Source organism: Taudactylus pleione, unplaced genomic scaffold, assembly GCF_031769625.1.
Source record: "Taudactylus pleione unplaced genomic scaffold, aTauple2 ptg001044l, whole genome shotgun sequence".
NCBI classification, from domain to species: domain Eukaryota; kingdom Metazoa; phylum Chordata; class Amphibia; order Anura; family Myobatrachidae; genus Taudactylus; species Taudactylus pleione.
Genome location: NW_028285445.1, coordinates 788,858 through 805,987, shown reverse-complemented (window position 1 = coordinate 805,987; position 17,130 = coordinate 788,858). Strand labels below are relative to the sequence as shown.

Below are 17,130 nucleotides of genomic sequence, written 5' to 3'. Positions count from 1 at the left end.
GGACACCTACCAACCAGCAAGAATTCTGGCTTTCACAGACCTGTTACTACTTCTTTAGGAAGCTCATCTACCCTCCACTCGTTACCTGTATTAATGGCACCTGTTTGAACTGGTTAACTGTATAAAAGACACCTGTCCACACCCTCAAACAGTCATACTGCAACCTCTCCACCATGGCCAATACCAGAAAGCTGTCTAAGGACACCAGGGACAAAATTGTAGACTTGCACAAGTCTGGGATGAGCTACTCAAACAATAGGCAAGCAGCTTTGTGAGAAGAGATCAACTGTTGGCGCAATTATTAAAAATGGAAGAAATACGGGGGGGCGTGGCCACGGCTGCAATGGAGTAGGGAGCTTCCTATCTGAGCTCTCCTGTCATTTATCCGTGCTATACAAATCCTGCTCACTGTGACTGATCTGGTGGAACCAGTCGACTTGACAGCCTTCCGTGCCCCTGCTGACCTACCTGTGAAGACTGTTGGTGTTGCCGTCTGCCCGGGAGCTCTCCCCTTGTCTGCGGCCTCCTTCACAGCCGGCTCGCGGTGTTGTGCCGCCCACGTGCATCCGGGACCAGGGGGAGGCTGTCTCTCCTCGCTGCTGCGGCGGCAGGCGTCCCCTCGGGAGCGGCTCTGCTGTCCTGTGGCCGCGGGCGGCGGGCCCGCGATCTCCTGCAGCGGCTGCTGTCTCCCACGTGCCACCGGACCTCATTCGCGGCTGACTCGCGGTGTTGTGCCGCCTGCGCACATCCGAGGCCGGGGGGAGACTGTCTCTCCTCACTGCTGCAGCAGCTGGCATCCCCTCGGAGGCGGCTCTGCTGTCCTGTGGCTCCTTCCGGCGGGCAGTGTGGCCAGCGATCTCCTGCAGCGGCGGCTATCTCCTATGTGTCTCCGGACCTGAAGGGGAACGTATTCCCTCATTATTGCTGCGGATGGGGCTCCCCTGCTGTGGCCTCCTACACCTGCATATATTAACCTCAGCGGCCTGCTGAGGTAGCTGCCGCCCACGTGACTCCAGACTCTGGGGAAGACATTCTCTCCCACCACTGCTGAACCTGCTGTCCTCTCCCCGGGTGAATCCCTCCTGTTGTGAGCTCTCACTCAGCCGCATTTTATACAGCTGGCAACTCGCAGGTGCTGCATAGAAGAACTGCCTCTCCCCACATCACAGGCTACAGGTACTTCTCTCTATTACACCCTGTAGAGGACCACACTGCTTGGCAGCCATATTTAATACTGTGTGCCTATCCTTAATACTAGCTTCAGCACTGACAGTGCAATCCAGTTTTTTCCCATATTATGGGTAAAACTGGTCAGGCAGCCGCGGCTGCTAAATTGGAGCGTTTTGCACGCTCCACTACGCCGCAACCTCCATCTGCATCCAAAGATGCACCATTAGAGGGCTCTCAAGGTTCTACAGATGCGACACCTCCTGAAGTTACCTTACAACAAGTTTTGGATGCCGTTACAGTAAATGGCAAACATTTATCAGATAAAATTGAAAAGGTGCAATGTGACGTCTCATTGCTCCGTCAAGATATGCAACGCATCCGTGAGCGTATGGAGGAAGCTGAAACACGTATCTCTTCACTGGAAGACTCGCATGGCCCTTTACAGGAACGTGTCTCTAATATGTGTCAACAGATGTCCGTTATGCAAAGCAAGCTGTCTGACATGGAAGGAAGACTTTGTCGCAACAATATACGATTCGTTGGGTTACCTGAAAAAGAGGAGGGTTCCTCGCCTGAATCCTTCCTTGAGACGTGGCTTTCAACTACTTATGGCAGGGAGTCCTTTTCTTCTCAATTTGCAGTTGAGAGGGCGCACCGAATTCCATCTAGACCTCTGCCTCCTGGTACTCCGCCTCGCACGTTCATCGCTAAATTCCTGCATTATAAGGATCGGGACACTGTACTACGGCTGGCCCGTACTAAAGGTCCGCTAGAACGAAACGGAGTGCGCATTTCAGTGTTTCCGGATTTTGCTGTAGAGGTCCAGAAAGATAGGGCTAAATTTCTTCCCATTAAACGCAGACTGCGGGACTTGAACCTCTCATACGCCATGCTATTTCCTTCAAAGTTGCGTGTGGTGGCTGACGGGGAGACCCGCTTCTTTACTTCTCCACGTGAGGCGGCTGTCTGGCTGGATCGCTATGCCCCGGGAAATGGACAGCTAGCTCCTGATTGAATTACCTCTGATATAATATCCACTTCGTGTCATTATCTGTCATTTCTTTTCAGATTATAACTATCTGTTTGATTCCAGAGGCGAAAACTCTGCTAGTATTTTGTCTATTATTGTATGTTTATCTTGGAGCTCCCCGATTGCCTTGGGATAGGAGGGTAGTCTATGTAATTTCTTCTATATACAAAAAGTTGAATGCTTTCACTGTCACAGTATCTAATGGAGAGCTCCCATGTATTGGTGGCTATTTTTGTTCATTGCCCCTGTTACTTGTAGGGTATTTAATTGGTTTATGTTATTTAGTTTTAGGCAGTTGCAATTTTGGGATCCAAGTATGCCTAGGTTCGGAGGGGTATACAGGTAGGGGGTTTGGCTAGGTTTGTTTAGAATGTTAAGTTTTTTGTTTGTTTGTGTTTTTTTTTATTTTTTTTTTATTATTATTTATTTTTATTATTTTTTTTTGCTTTTCTCTGTCTACTATGTATATGCTGGCTGTCAGATCACACACTTTTTATTTTTCGCTTGGAAATTTGCTATATCTCTATTCCCATTTCCTTAGATATTTTCTATTTTTATTATGGTACGACTACTTACGTGGAATGTGAGGGGACTCAATGATAGAATAAAAAGATCCTTAGTGTTGAAAATGCTTAAACAATATGATCCTGAAATCTCCTGTGTTACTGAGACTCATTTGATTGGAAGCAGTATTTTATCTCTTAAACGTTCCTGGGTGGGGTGGGCATATCACGCCTCACACACTTCGTCCTCAAGGGGGGTCTCTGTCCTTATCAGAAAATCGGTACCGTTTGTATGTAACGCTGTTAGGATTGACCCTTATGGGCGCTATGTCTTTCTTGATTGTAAGGTTCACACTGTCCCTATTTTTTTACTTGCTGTTTATATACCCCCTCCATTCTCATATGAGATGTTAAAAAAAGCAGCAGAATTTATTGCTTTGTCTCCTGCCACCCCCGTGATCTGTTTAGGTGATTTTAACAACTATCTGAATCCCCTTTTAGATAAATGGCATGAGGTCCATACGACTGGTCTAGTGGGGGGTGAGAGTGGATTTGCTAAATTTGTGGCTGGTTTGGGATGGGTAGATGCCTGGAGGATGAAGCATCCGGGGACGCAACAATATTCCTGTTTTTCCTCCTCTTATTGCTCGTTCTCCAGAATTGATTTGGCTCTAGTCTCCCCTAGTTTGATTCCCAAAATATCTGGTGCGGAGTATAAGACAAGGGGTATATCAGATCACTCTCCCCTTATATTGAATGTGGACCTGAATGTCCAAGAGGGCAGATATTATGGAAGTTACATCCCTCCTGGCTTCTGCAGATGGGGGCAGGTTCGGAACTTGAAGAGGCTTGGAGGAGCTTTTTTATTGATAATGCTGGCTCGGCTCCAATTGACGTAATTTGGGATGCATTTAAGGCCTTTATGCGAGGGACTTTGCTTAAGCGGGTTGCTGACCTTAAAAAGTGTTATAGAGAGAAGGAGGTTGAACTTGAGAATACTTGCCGTTCACTGGAGTCTGAATATTTACAAAATAGGCTTGAAGAGACTCGAGTCCGATGGTTGGCGGCTCAGTCTGCTTGGACTACCCATCTTACTGATAGGTATACCCGCCAGCTGTTGTTCCAGTCTCATTCCCACTATATGTCTGCAGATAAGACAGGCAGTTTTTTAGCTCATTTAGTCCATGCTGACCGTCCCTCCACAGCTGTCCATGAAATATTTACTGCAGATGGGTTACTGGTTTCCAACACCTCTGACATTGCTGACACCTTTCTTAACTTTTATAAAAATATTTATAGCTCTAGACTGTCTTGCACTCCGGCTGATCTGATGTCCTATGTGGCAGCAATTGGTCTCCCACATTTGGCTCATGAGGAAAGGTCCTTTTTAGATGCCCCGCTTACACTAGAAGAGGTCGAGATTGCTATCAACTCCTTCCCAGGTGGTAAGTCTCCTGGTTCTGATGGTATCCCCTTGGAGGTTTACAAGAAACATGCTGGTCTATTTATACCGCAACTTTTAGAACTCTTTAATAATCTATATGATAAAGGTGTGTTTCCAGCTTCCATGTCTGAAGCCATCATTATTGTGATACCAAAATCTGGGAAGGACCCTAAATTTCCCGATGCATACCGTCCGATTTCATTAATATCCACGGATGCAAAAATACTCGCTAAAATTCTATCAATCCGTCTTAATCAGGTTATTGCTAAGATTGTACATCCAGATCAGACTGGCTTTATGCCGGGACAGTCGACATCTATTAATATCAGGCGTCTTTATTCTCATCTCCAGGCTTCTCATAGTGGAGGGTCCTCCTCTGTAGTAGTCTCTCTAGATGCAGCAAAAGCATTTGATTCAGTGGAGTGGCCCTTCCTGTGGGAGGTCATGAGATGTATGGGTGTGGGTCCAGTATTTCTGAGATGGGTTCAGTTGCTGTATTGCAGGCCAACTGCTCGCATCTCTGTGAATGGTTTCATTTCGCCCTCATTTGCATTGTCCAGAGGTACTAGGCAGGGATGTCCCTTGTCTCCGAGCCTATTTGCTTTAGCTATTGAGCCACTGGCGTGTCTTCTGCGTACACATCCTGATATCGCTGGCCTTACTCTGGGTACCAGGATGGATACAATAGCTTTATATGCAGATGACATGCTATTATTCCTCCAGAACTACGTGACTGCTATGCCCCTGGTTCTGCAGGTGATAGACAGGTTTAGTAATTATTCTGGCCTTGCCATTAATTGGGACAAATCCTCCATTCTCCCCCTTAGAGGACGCCTTCCTGTTAACCCATTAATTTCCCTACCTCTACGTTGGGTTGACTCCTTTAAATATTTGGGTATTTGGGTATCTAATATTATGGAGGATTATTCTCGTCTGAATATTTTGCCTCTGTTTTCATATTTGAAAGATAGGATTAAAATCTGGCGCAAACTTCCCCTGACAGTAACAGGACAGGTCAATTTAATTAAAATGATAGTGCAACCTAAGTTTTTATATATTTTTCAACAAGCCCCAATTTATCTTCCTAAATCATTGTTTCGGAAACTGAACAGTATAATTTCTTCCCTGATTTGGTTAGATAAACGGTCTTGAATAAAGTTGGATGTACTTACTAGGTCAAGGACTTCAGTAGGATTAGCACTTCCCCATTTTCAATACTATTATTATGCAGCGCAACTGGCTCATCTGCGGCTGTGGGTGCAGGACAGTTCAGTTGACTCCCTTCCGGCTCTGTTAGTTTCTCAGGTGTCAGCGGGACATACACCCCTACAAGCTCTCCTCAGTGCTTCGCTCACTCGTAACGGTCCCCCTTTAGTTTTGCAGGCTTTGAGAATTTGGCGTGCTGCTCATGCACTAATACAATTTAGTGAGATTGACCCAGATACATCTCTTTGGGGCTCCCGACAGCTGTCAGAACTTTCTTCTCTTAATGCCAGAGAGATTTGGGGTAGTAAAGGTATTATTACGATTAATCAGCTGTATCAAGATGGGATTCTTAAATCTCTTATTCAGCTGGTGAACGAATTTAAACTCCCATCTACTTATTTTTTTAGGTATTTACAGCTTCGCCATGCACTGAATACCCAATTTGCTAGTAAGACTCTCTCATTGCAACACTCACCCTTAAAATCTTTTCTTGTACATTTAGGCCCTAAACGGACACTCTCCTGTTTATATTCATTTTTGATAACATATCATCATGCTTCTGATTTGTCTCATTTGAAACAGTGTTGGGAATTGGAGTTGGGTGGTCTCACTGATGACGAATGGAGTGGAGCACTTGCTTGTCCCCGTGTATCTACTGCCTCTATTCGGTTTCAGCAGATTCAGCTATTTCTACTTCATAGAACCTATTTCACACCAGCCCGGTTGGTGAAGTTTGGAGGGAGGGCTTCGGATGTTTGCCCAAAGTGTGGTACAGCCTCTGGTACCTTTTGGCATTTGCTATGGGAATGTCCTAAGGTGCAATTATTTTGGAGTCGGGTCCTCAGTGCGGTATCTGATACCGGTATTTGTCATTCCATCCTTACTCCAAGATTCTGTTGCCTTGGGATTATAGACGATGATTTTTTAGATAAATATAAATTGCAATGTGCGATAAATTTATGTGTATTAGCTAAAGTTTGTATAGCAAGACTTTGGATGGCCCCTATTGGTCCTGACTTCCAGGCTTGGGTGTCCTTGGTTGCTCTAACTGTGCAACATGAACGTTATATGTATATAACACGAAAGGCAGAATCTAAATATGAAAAGATTTGGGCCGGTTGGCTAGATTCAAGATATGCTTCCCCAAGTTAATCTGTCTGAGTTCTGTATAACAGGTCTGGATGGGATAATGTTTCTGGTATATTAATGTTATGCAAATCTCCACTTGTTCCATATATTTGATATTATTTCACATATTTTATGTGATTGTATAGCAATTTGCTTCTTTATGTCATTATTAACTGTATATGTTGCTGGTAATTTTTTTTTATTTTATTTTATTTATTATTTTTATGTTCTTGTTTTGTATATGCAAAATTTCTTAATAAAAAAATTACTCAACTAAAATAAAAAAATGGAAGAAATACAAGATCACTGACAATCTCCCTCGACCAGGGGATCCATGCAAGATCTCACCTCGTGGGGTATCAATGATCGGTGAGGGATCAGCCCAGAACTACATGGGGGGACCTGGTCAGTGACCTCAAGAAAGCTGGGACCACAGTCACAAAGGTTACCATTAGTAACACACTACGTCGTCATGGATTCAAATCCTGTACTTCCCGAAAGGTCCCCCTGCTTAAGCCAGCACATGTCCAGGCCCGTCTAAAGTTTGCCCGTAACCATCTGGATGATCCAGAGGAGGATTGGGAGAATGTTATGTGGTCAGATGAGACCAAAATAGAACTTTTTGGTATAAACTCCACACGCCGTGTTTGGAGGGAGAAGAATGATGAGTGGCATCCCAAAAATACAATACCCTATGTGAAGCATGGGGGTGGAAACATCATGCTTTGGGGATGCTTTTCTGCAAAGGGGACAGGATGACTGATCCGTATTACAGAGAGAATGAATGGGGACATGTATCGTGACATTTTGGGGAAACCTCCTTCCCTCAGTAAGAGCATTGTACAGTAGATGCAACGTGACTGGGTCTTCCAGCATGACAATGACCCCAAACACACTGCCCGGGCAACTAAGGAGTTGCTCCGTAAGAAGCATTTCAAGGTCCTTGATTGACCTAGCCAGTCTCCAGACCTCAACACAATAGAAAATCTGTACAGGGAGTTGAAAGTCCGTGTTGCCCGGTGACAGCCCCAAAACATGACACATCTAGAGAAGATCTGCATTGAAGAGTGGGCCAAAATACATGCTGCAGTGTGTGCAAACCTGGTCAAGAACTACAGGAAATGTTTGACCTCTGTAATTGCCAACCGAGGTTACCTTACAAAGTATTGAGTTAAACTTTTTGGTTGTCCAAATATTTATTTTCCGCAAGAATATACAAATAAATTGTTTAAAAATCATAGAATGTGATTTCCGGATTTTTGGTTCTGATTCTGTCTCTCACAGTTGAAGTGTACCTATGATAGAAATAACAGACCTCTCTCATCTTTTAAAGTGCAACAACTTGCACAATCGATGGCTGTCCAAATACCTTTTTACCCCACTGTGTGTGTGTGTGTGTGTGTGTGTGTATATATATATATATATATGTATTTATTTTTTAAATAGTTTCTTTTTATTTAAAATACAGTTGCAACATAAGATTTTCCATGAGAATAAGAGAACATTGTAAGTGAGATATACATTTGGAGTATATATTAGAAGTAAAACAACGGTATCATTAACAACCTTAGACAATCGTATATAGCATAACAATATATTACAGATAACTGATTAAAATTAGCTGCAGTAAAAAAGGTGGAAGAAAGGAAAAAAAAAAAAGTAGAGAGGGAGAAAAGGGAGAGAAAGAAGAAACGGAGAGGGGGGGGAGGAGGGGAGGACCCAGCTGGTGTAACACAGGCTTGCCTACCCTCCCGATTTTGCCGGGGGCCTCCAGACAATTGGGTGCAGCTCCTGGCCCCCCCTGAAAGGCAGGCAAGACTCCCGGCAGATGGGAGTTATGTGAAGGGTTTTGAAAATTGTACCATGGATTCCAAATCTGTAGGAAACGAAAGGATCTATTATTAAGATATGCAGTGATCTTCTCCATACTCGCCAGGTACCAGATTTTATCAATAACTAGGCGAAGAGGAGGAGTTTCCAAACATTTCCAATACAGTGCAACGAGGCATCTGGCTGTATTCAATATTTGAACCACCTGCTTACTGGTGATTGTGTCTAGTGTTGTAATTGGTAGACCCAAGAGAAAAGACCACAATTCACATATTTTTAGTAAGCAGATCGCATTTCCTATACTTGTAATGGGAAGTGTGATCTGCCTGAAATTTACTTAAAATTGTAAAAAAAAATACCGGGGAAAGCTCTATGATAATTTTCAGATGGCGTTCTTGGGAATTTCCCCCGGTTCCCTGACTTTTGCTCTGCTCTGACAGACGGGTCCCTGTGAGCATCTGTGCGGTCTAAATAGACCACAAGCTGATTATTGAAAACAAATTAGTTAATAAAAAACACCCAAACACTGCATCCAGGGACCGGTGATTGGTGCTCCGGTGAAGTCCTCTGGGGCTCCAGCCAGCTGATCTCCAGGCTCCTCAATTGCGACCCTGGTGAGCTGCTGCACAATCCACAGTTTAAAAGCCCGGAGAGCAGCCGACTGGAGAGAGGAGCTCACGGGAAAACCATAATTACCGACTTTGAAGAGTCTCTCTCCAGGAGAGCTGCTGCTGGCCGGTTCCTGGGTCCGCCCATCAGGGGTGGGGCTAAACAACATGATTTGTGCAATTTAGCCCTGCCCCCTCTCTACAGACCCGCAAATGCCCCATTAAATCTCCCCATTCTGTCCGCTTCACTAGGAAGTGGGCAAGATGCTGGAGACCTGCCTAGACTTCCGGTGGTACGGGGGGGCTACCTGAAAAATCGGGAGCCTCCCGCGACATCCGGGAGTGTAGGCAAGTATGCGGAGAACCAATCACTGTGCCGGTAAGTGTAAGCTGAATAGGGGTGGGGGAGTCGCTGGGTGGGGGGGGAAGGTGATCGAAGGGGGGGCATAGGTGAGCCGACAGCTCTTGCGTGGACACCTTCTCACTGTTTTTTTTGTGAAAACTGCATGCGATTTTTGATACATCCTTGTGATGTATTCAAATATCGCATTGCGATATTGGGCGAATTTATCACAGCCAGTCCGCATCCGAGATGCGGATTGTGATAAATGTGCCCCTAAAACCTACAATAAAATGTACAGTTACTTTAATTCTATTTAATTCAAGTATAAAACAGGCATTTTTAGACCAACAAGTTGTGATTTTTCACAAAGATCTTTTTTTGAAGCCCAGTCAAGTTTATTAGGCCTAAAAGGGAGACTATTTCATGACAAATTGCATTGTTCCCGAAAGCGGTAGCTTTGCAGACGAAGGCTCCCATACTCAAAGCCTATTTATCAAGTATCACTGCAATACCTGTTCTAATATTGTCATCTCAGGATGGCAATTACAAAACAAAATCATTTAATAATGCTTTTTATGAATAACAAAATAGATGGACATTTCAAACTATCATGCTACAAAAAGTACAACATTCTGCATATATTCTGGAAAATCATGGGCAAATATGTTACGATGACAGTTCAACAATTGTAGGATTCATAGACAAAAGTGATTTATAAAGCATGTTTCGCTCCAAAAATAGAAGGGAGATTTTGTCCACTGAATTGAATTGGGCAAGTTTTTGATAACATATTTTTTGTACTTAGAGTCCCTTTGATTGTTATCTTGTGATCCACGCTAGTGTATAATTTTCTGCATATCTTGAATAGTTCACACTGTACATCTCGGAGTTATCATCACTTATTTGAACAATATCAGACACGCCATTTCAAATGAAGACTGAAAAAGATTCTGGAGCAGTATAGAATTAATAGCTGAACGAGTGCATAACAAAACATAATTGGTGTTGAATTTTCAATTCAGTGATATCTATTAAAAAGTATCTCTTTCAGCTCTGAGTCCCACTCCCTGGGTATATCACACACTGCTCAGAATTTGTGATTATTAAACAATAACTTGATGCTGGTACAGTATCTTGTAAGTTGTAATGGGTATGTTCCTTTTAAGAAGTCACATAGCAAATCTTTACAATATACATGTTTAATGGATGCTGTGTTATAAACATCTATATTATGTTTCCATATATGTGACATATACAGTAGGTAATTTCTTACTTTTTTTTCTGTACTTCTGTCTGTTACTCTTAGTGTATAGAAAAACATAATTAAAATGTCACATTACAAACATTAAAAGGTAAGTTTTAATATGAGTTACAGAATTTGTATGGTTCATTTAACATCTGTCTTTTAGTTTTCCCCTTCCTTTGTATTTTGGATGCACAAGAGGCATGAATCCTGCACACTTTGCTTAAAGATTGATATTCTTATTGGTATTTGTAGTTTGCCATGGCTTGTACACAAGCCTCAAGAGGTGAATAAGGAACAGGACCAATATTCAGTAGCATAATCCGATCAAGTGCAAGCAGTTAAATACAAAATCATTAGAGTATTCAAAGCAAAGTCAAATAGGCAGCGTGGAGGTAGTCAACAAATAGGCAGCGTGGAGGTAGTCAACAAATAGGCAGCGTGGAGGTAGTCAACAAATAGGCAGCGTGAAGGTAGTCAACAAATAGGCAGCGTGGAGGTAGTCAGCAAATAGGCAGCGTGGAGGTAGTCAACAAATAGGCATTGTGGAGGTAGTCAGCAAATAGGCAGCGAGGAGGTAGTCAACAAATAGGCAGCATGGAGGTAGTCAACAAATACGCACCGTGGAGGTAGTCAACAAATAGACAGTGTGGAGGTAGTCAACAAATAGGCAGCGTGGAGGTAGTCAAAAAATAAGCAAGAAGCAATAGTGAGGGGAAAGTCAGGTGAAAATGTGCGTGGGGCAAAGATGGACCATGGGTAAGAATCAACCCCGACTTTTGTATTGTGCGAGCGCACTGGAAATAATGGACATGGCCATGTATTACAAGGGTGTTGCTTCATATCATATGGGTATGACGTGAGTCATGGCACATGGCCATGCAGCATTCCCCTGTCTCATCGTGCTGGCCTATCAGAGTGCCAAGAGGTGGAGCTGTTCGGCCAGGCCTTCAGGCGCCATCAAGCCATCACCTCTTCTGGCATTTACCAGAAGTGCAAGTTGGCCAGTCCGCCCTTGGCGGGTGGCATGGCGCAGTAATCGATTCAGCATGCACCCCTCCCCCGATATACAAAGGAACAATTCCCAATGAATAAATGAAATGCACATCACATTGTCAAGCTGCCTGGATTACCCAGATGTTCTTTAATAGTGCAGGTTTGAATGCATACACAGTTAATTGGAGATGTAGTCGTCATCCCGTCGGTCAGAATCACGGCGTCGGAATCCCTTCTCCAGAATCCTGACTGCTGACATTCCGATGGTAACTATTAGGTTTAGGCACTAAGGGAGGGTTAGGATTAGGCTGCGGGAGGGAAGGGTTGGGGTTAGGCTACAGGAAATGTGGGTTAGGCTTAGAGGGAGGGTTAGGGTTAGGATACTTAAGAAATTCGGTGTTAAGATTCACATTTTATCAGATATCTTTTTCATGCAAAAATGGGGGTGCACGTTTTAAAAGGATGGCAGTAACAGAAGAAAGTTAATGAAAAAGGTAATGATTTATTTTTAGAATAAAACATCTTTTTAATGGTCAACATATTCAAAATATTGCTTAACTCTGTTTAAAAGTTTCAAATCAGTTAACAAGCACATATTGGGCACAAGTATGGTATGGTTCTGTAAGCTAGGAAAATTCACTGTACTGTACATAGGTTCTGCCAGGACTCTTGCATTGATGATTTCTCAGAGCCATATATAGTATGCCTATTCAGTAATCTATTTTTTTAAGATAGTCTGAATATAATACTATAAATATATTTGTTTTGGGTGTTTCTGTATTTAAATTTTTTGTGTATCTGTACATAAAAATAAAATAAAGTCCCTGGTAGGCATCTGTCTGTTTGATCGGGCTAATCTTGAGAACCACTGGATGGATTTTGATGCAGTTTTCAATATTCTATAGAGCATTTGTCGAGGAAGGTTTAGCTGTATGACACATAAATGTGTGACAAAGGGGAGCCGAGCGGGGACGATTTTAGTGAAGAAAGTCAATTAAAAAAAATGGACATAAAAACTTTCTTGGCTTACACTGCCTAAACCATTAAAGATATATCACAATGATGCACTTTATTTTATACCATGTACAGATTGATACGTATTATCCGATTTTCAGTTTTTCACTTGCATTACCTTTTTTATTTCATTTATGTGAAAAGCAAATCTTTATGGGAAAAACAAATATTTAATTTGAAATGAAATTCCTGGTAAGAGTCTGCTTTGGCATGACAATAAATAAAGCACAGGGGCAGACTCGTGGCTGGAGTTCAGTGGTGTCCCTCCCCGTGGTGACACCTGGTGCGTATAGAATTGTTGTGCATGCAGGCAAAATGGGGTGTGGCCTCATGGTAGGGGCGTGGTCTCACTGGCAAAGGGCGTGGCCACTGCGACCCGAACCTCCATTTTAGTCACTCTGGGGGGTCCTGGAGATGTGGACTAGTCTTTGTGCAGTGCCTGCTCCCTCACTGTCTCAGGAGTGCTACAGCTCCTGTAACTGAGGAGGAGTCGGCACTTTGGTGCCACCCCTTGGCATGTGACACCCGGATGTGGCCCACACCCCCCTTGTGATGCCACTGGGAGTTGACCTAAGTGGAGACTGTTTTGCTCTGACAACTTTACATGGCTCTTTTGCATGTCACGTCAAAACTAACGGAAAAACTTGTAAGGCAGTTTTATAAGACCTTGGTTAAAAAAGACTATCGCTGTAAATTCAAATTACTCCCGTGCGAAAGTGGGCCGCTAGTTATGTATATATAAACAGTCATATTTACAGATGTCTAAAGCTGTATTTACACTTCAGAGCAGCTGTTAGCAGTTTGGAAGGTTGGGTACACACCTAAAGATTTTCTGTCCAACCAGCCAACTAGTTGATTGGTTGGAATGAAAATCTGGTAACGTATGAAAGTAAATGACAATCAGCAATTTGCTCCCAAACGCCAGCAAATGGACAAAAACTGTTGTTTGAACAAATTGTTTGGATCAAAGATTTAACAAACCTGTCTGTATGACCATTTTCATCTGTTTTCTGGTATTTAGGAGCAAATTGCTGATCATCATTTACTCCCAAACATTACCAGATTTTCATTCTAACCAATCAACTAGTTGGCTAGAAAATCTTTTGGTGTGTACTCAGCTTAAGTCTCCAGTATACTTTAGAATAGTTAAAAAAAACATGGGGGGATGATTAATATTTTACAAAATGATCCATGCCTCTTACCTAGTATTGCCATGTTTTTGAAACAGAAAATAAGGACACCGCCTTGCGGTGAAAGTTTTTGCTAACTTTGGCCCTTAACATAGAAGGAATGGCTAGGTGTACTCTTCACTTGGCCAGACAGGTGGGACGGCACAACAGCTTTCAAGATAACTGTTTTTCGATAAATTACATGCTCACACCAAGTAGGTTAGTAAGTACTCAAACTATATACAGCAGGCAAAGCAAAAACTAACTTAGATCTGAAAGTTGGCCTGGCAGAGAGAGCACTATGCCAGTCGTGTTGCATATTTTGTGTATTTTCACTCTGTGCACATACATGTAGAGGGGGGATGCATTATAGGTACATTTAGCCTTACAACTGGGGTGGGTGGGTGGGATGGGGTGTTCTCACATAGACAACATTAAGCAATGGTATGTTCATAAAAATGGGTCTTATTCAGACTAGCAACTGTGCACATTTATACCTGTCTTGAGGCACATCTTTTGCTCCTGCTAAGCTCTTATGTTGCCTATGCAGATCAGGACACATTTCAAGATGTCCATGGCTCTGCATATGTGTACATATGGCATTTTTGCTATTGGTTCTGCATGAGGTCAACTGTTTAAAAAAAAAAAAAAAAAACTGATCTGTTAGAACAACTAAAGAATACAGTGCATGCATTTGGACCTGCACTATTAAAGAACATTGGGGCTCATGCTGAGTTTTACGCACAGAAGTAGACTCTAAAAAGCCACATACAAAAATAATACATTTAAGCCCAGATTTATCAACGAGTGAAATTCTTGTTATCACCCATTACTAAACTTACATGGTGCTCCAACCACTCAGCTCCTAACTGTCATGTTTAAAAAAAAATGAGAGTTAGGAGCTGATTGGTTGGAGCACCATGTAAGTTTAGTAACGAGTGCTAAAAAGAAAATCACTCGTTGACAAATCTGTGCCTTACTCCCATATGCTGAGATGGAGGTATCTTAAAATTTATCCAGTTCCATACAGGGAGTAAGTCGTACTTACACATAACCAAGCTGTAAGCACAAAAACATTTAAATCAGAAAATAAACCTTTATAAAACAGCACGTATAGTCTTGCTTCTCATGTATGAATGAAAGTAGCAAGAAATTTGTACTAAAATGCATCCACAATATTATGATTATAGACACGATCAATGAAGATAGCACTTGTGTTTCAGTGGTGAATATACAATCAGCCAATCAGTGGTTAGCTAATGCCGGTGATCATCATCAGCATGTATTTTCATCGGCTCTAAGGTACTTTCATGTGTTACGTGTACTGACAGCTATATCTGTGTCTGCTTGTGGGGCTACATCAGTTTGCCATTATACAAACACTCAGTTTCTCAACTCAATCTGTGTATCCACACCCCTTTCCTCCCCCGTCCTATCACTTTAAGTGTAAGGAGTATTGATACCCCTTAATCGCTATACCTAAATGTCGCTATTTAGCGCTACAAGTCGCATAAGAAATAATTGCTTTCCCATCTAATTGTGGTTCCAAAGCACAAAAAAGCTATATTATTCAATGAAAAGTATAACGCGCTGTGATCTAGACAATTAGCGCAAAAAGCAAGTAAATACAAAGGTACAAGCCGATACATACGCGTGCGCACTGGTCCAGTATGCAGTATTTCAATCCTGAATCTGCGGTCACCGTCACCCAAGGATATGGAAAAATGACTGCCTACTGCCCCAGCTCACAAGCCTATATTCGGTACAGATTACAGAGACAACAAAGGCACATAATAACAGATTCTCATTGGTTCTTGCTTCAGGTCACTCCGTTCATTGGTTAGTTCATACGGTGTCATCAGAGGGATGGCTCAGGTCTCCAACAGCTTCTTTGTGTGTAGTTTTCCTGCCGAAGAACTAGTTAACATGCTATCCAATAACTCTCTATAATCCATAACTTGCGGATGCATGATGCGATCTCCTAGCCAATAGAACCGGATATCTGCAAATAAATATTGATTTAGTATAATACCAAACAAGACCTGTCTACTATATTCCGAACCTTAGATCTCTTTTAAGCACATATTACATCTTAATCATTACACAATTCCTTAAATAACTCTGAATATAAACTGTAGTGAATGGGAACCATTTTATACATATGTGAGTACGCATGTGAGCGTCTATGTGTATGCAAGTGGATACACATACGAGCGTCTATGTGTATGCATATATGTTTGTGTGTGTTATGTGCATCAGAGTATGTGTAATGGATATATATATATATATATATATATGTGTGTGTGTGTATCCCTAACTTTTATCCATTTCTGGCATATTTGACATTAAGCTTGCCTGGACCAAATTCCAAGGTGTCATTTAACAAAAAAGGTTGTTCTGCTCAGAGGAGGTGAGCAGATGTGTGTTGGAGTCACAAAGTCTGATAGCTCAACAAAAGCTTTCCTTGGTTTATTTAGGGTGCAAATGTCAGTTCCTCTTAACTACATTAGCATTGAACAAAAGGCATACAATTTCTAAAGATATGCAGGTTTCTGACAATGGTTTTTAACTCTGCATTCAGAACACTTCCTCTGAGCATACCAGTCTCTGTGTTACACTTCAATTGCAACAGACATATTGCATCTGTATGCAGAGCTTCTCAATATATATATATATATATATATATGTGTGTGTGTGTGTGTGTGCGTATGTGTAAATATATATATATATATATATATATATATACAAACGCACACAGACATACGCATGGAACCTGTTTCTCACACACTTGACTAAACCTTGAATGTTATATATATATATACACATATATATACGCATCTGTGCACATCGGATTGCGCCGACGCAAAGCATGCGTCTGATTTACTCTTTACCAGGCAACAGGCGACTAGATCGTCAGATAATAATTGCAAACAATTACATCCAATTATTTGACTTCGACAGGAGGCACAAGCATCCGATCTGCATTTGGACATAGGCATACGCAATCTGGCATACACCCATCTCAGTATAACTCCCATTGTGTGTACTATATTTAATATTTTCTAGTCATTGTCCCATAGTACAATGCATTTTATTTTATTTTTTTTCTTTTCTAATGAATATAGGGATGTGAACTAATTGAAACACCAGACCAAGACTTCACAGACTTCACAAAGTGCCTTTCAATCCTGCAAGACAAAATAAAAAAGAATAAGCTCGAGGTAATTATAACATGTTAATATCTAAGTGCCAAGAATTGATTCTCTGGGGGCTCAAACCTCGGATTATGTGTTGCTGGTCAATTTTCCTTGTCTGCCGCAAGACATTTATACTTTGAACTGTAGTTCTTTAAACTTTCCCAAGGATTTTGAAATCACTCATAGCACTTCACTTATTCCTAATCAGTGGTCATTAAGATGAAGCACTGGACTATTTAAACCAAGCAG

General features: G+C 42.1%; 1 protein-coding gene across 2 annotated transcripts in view; it reads left to right on the top strand.

Annotated features, from left to right (window-relative positions):
* Positions 1–17,130, top strand: part of TPK1 (thiamin pyrophosphokinase 1) — a 702,648-nt gene that overhangs the window by 267,812 nt on the left and 417,706 nt on the right. For both annotated transcript variants that reach the window (XM_088461408.1, XM_088461407.1), the window contains exon 5: positions 16,810–16,905. In XM_088461408.1, coding sequence (XP_088317534.1) covers positions 16,810–16,905 — 96 coding nt within the window. The remainder of the gene's footprint in view (positions 1–16,809; positions 16,906–17,130) is intronic.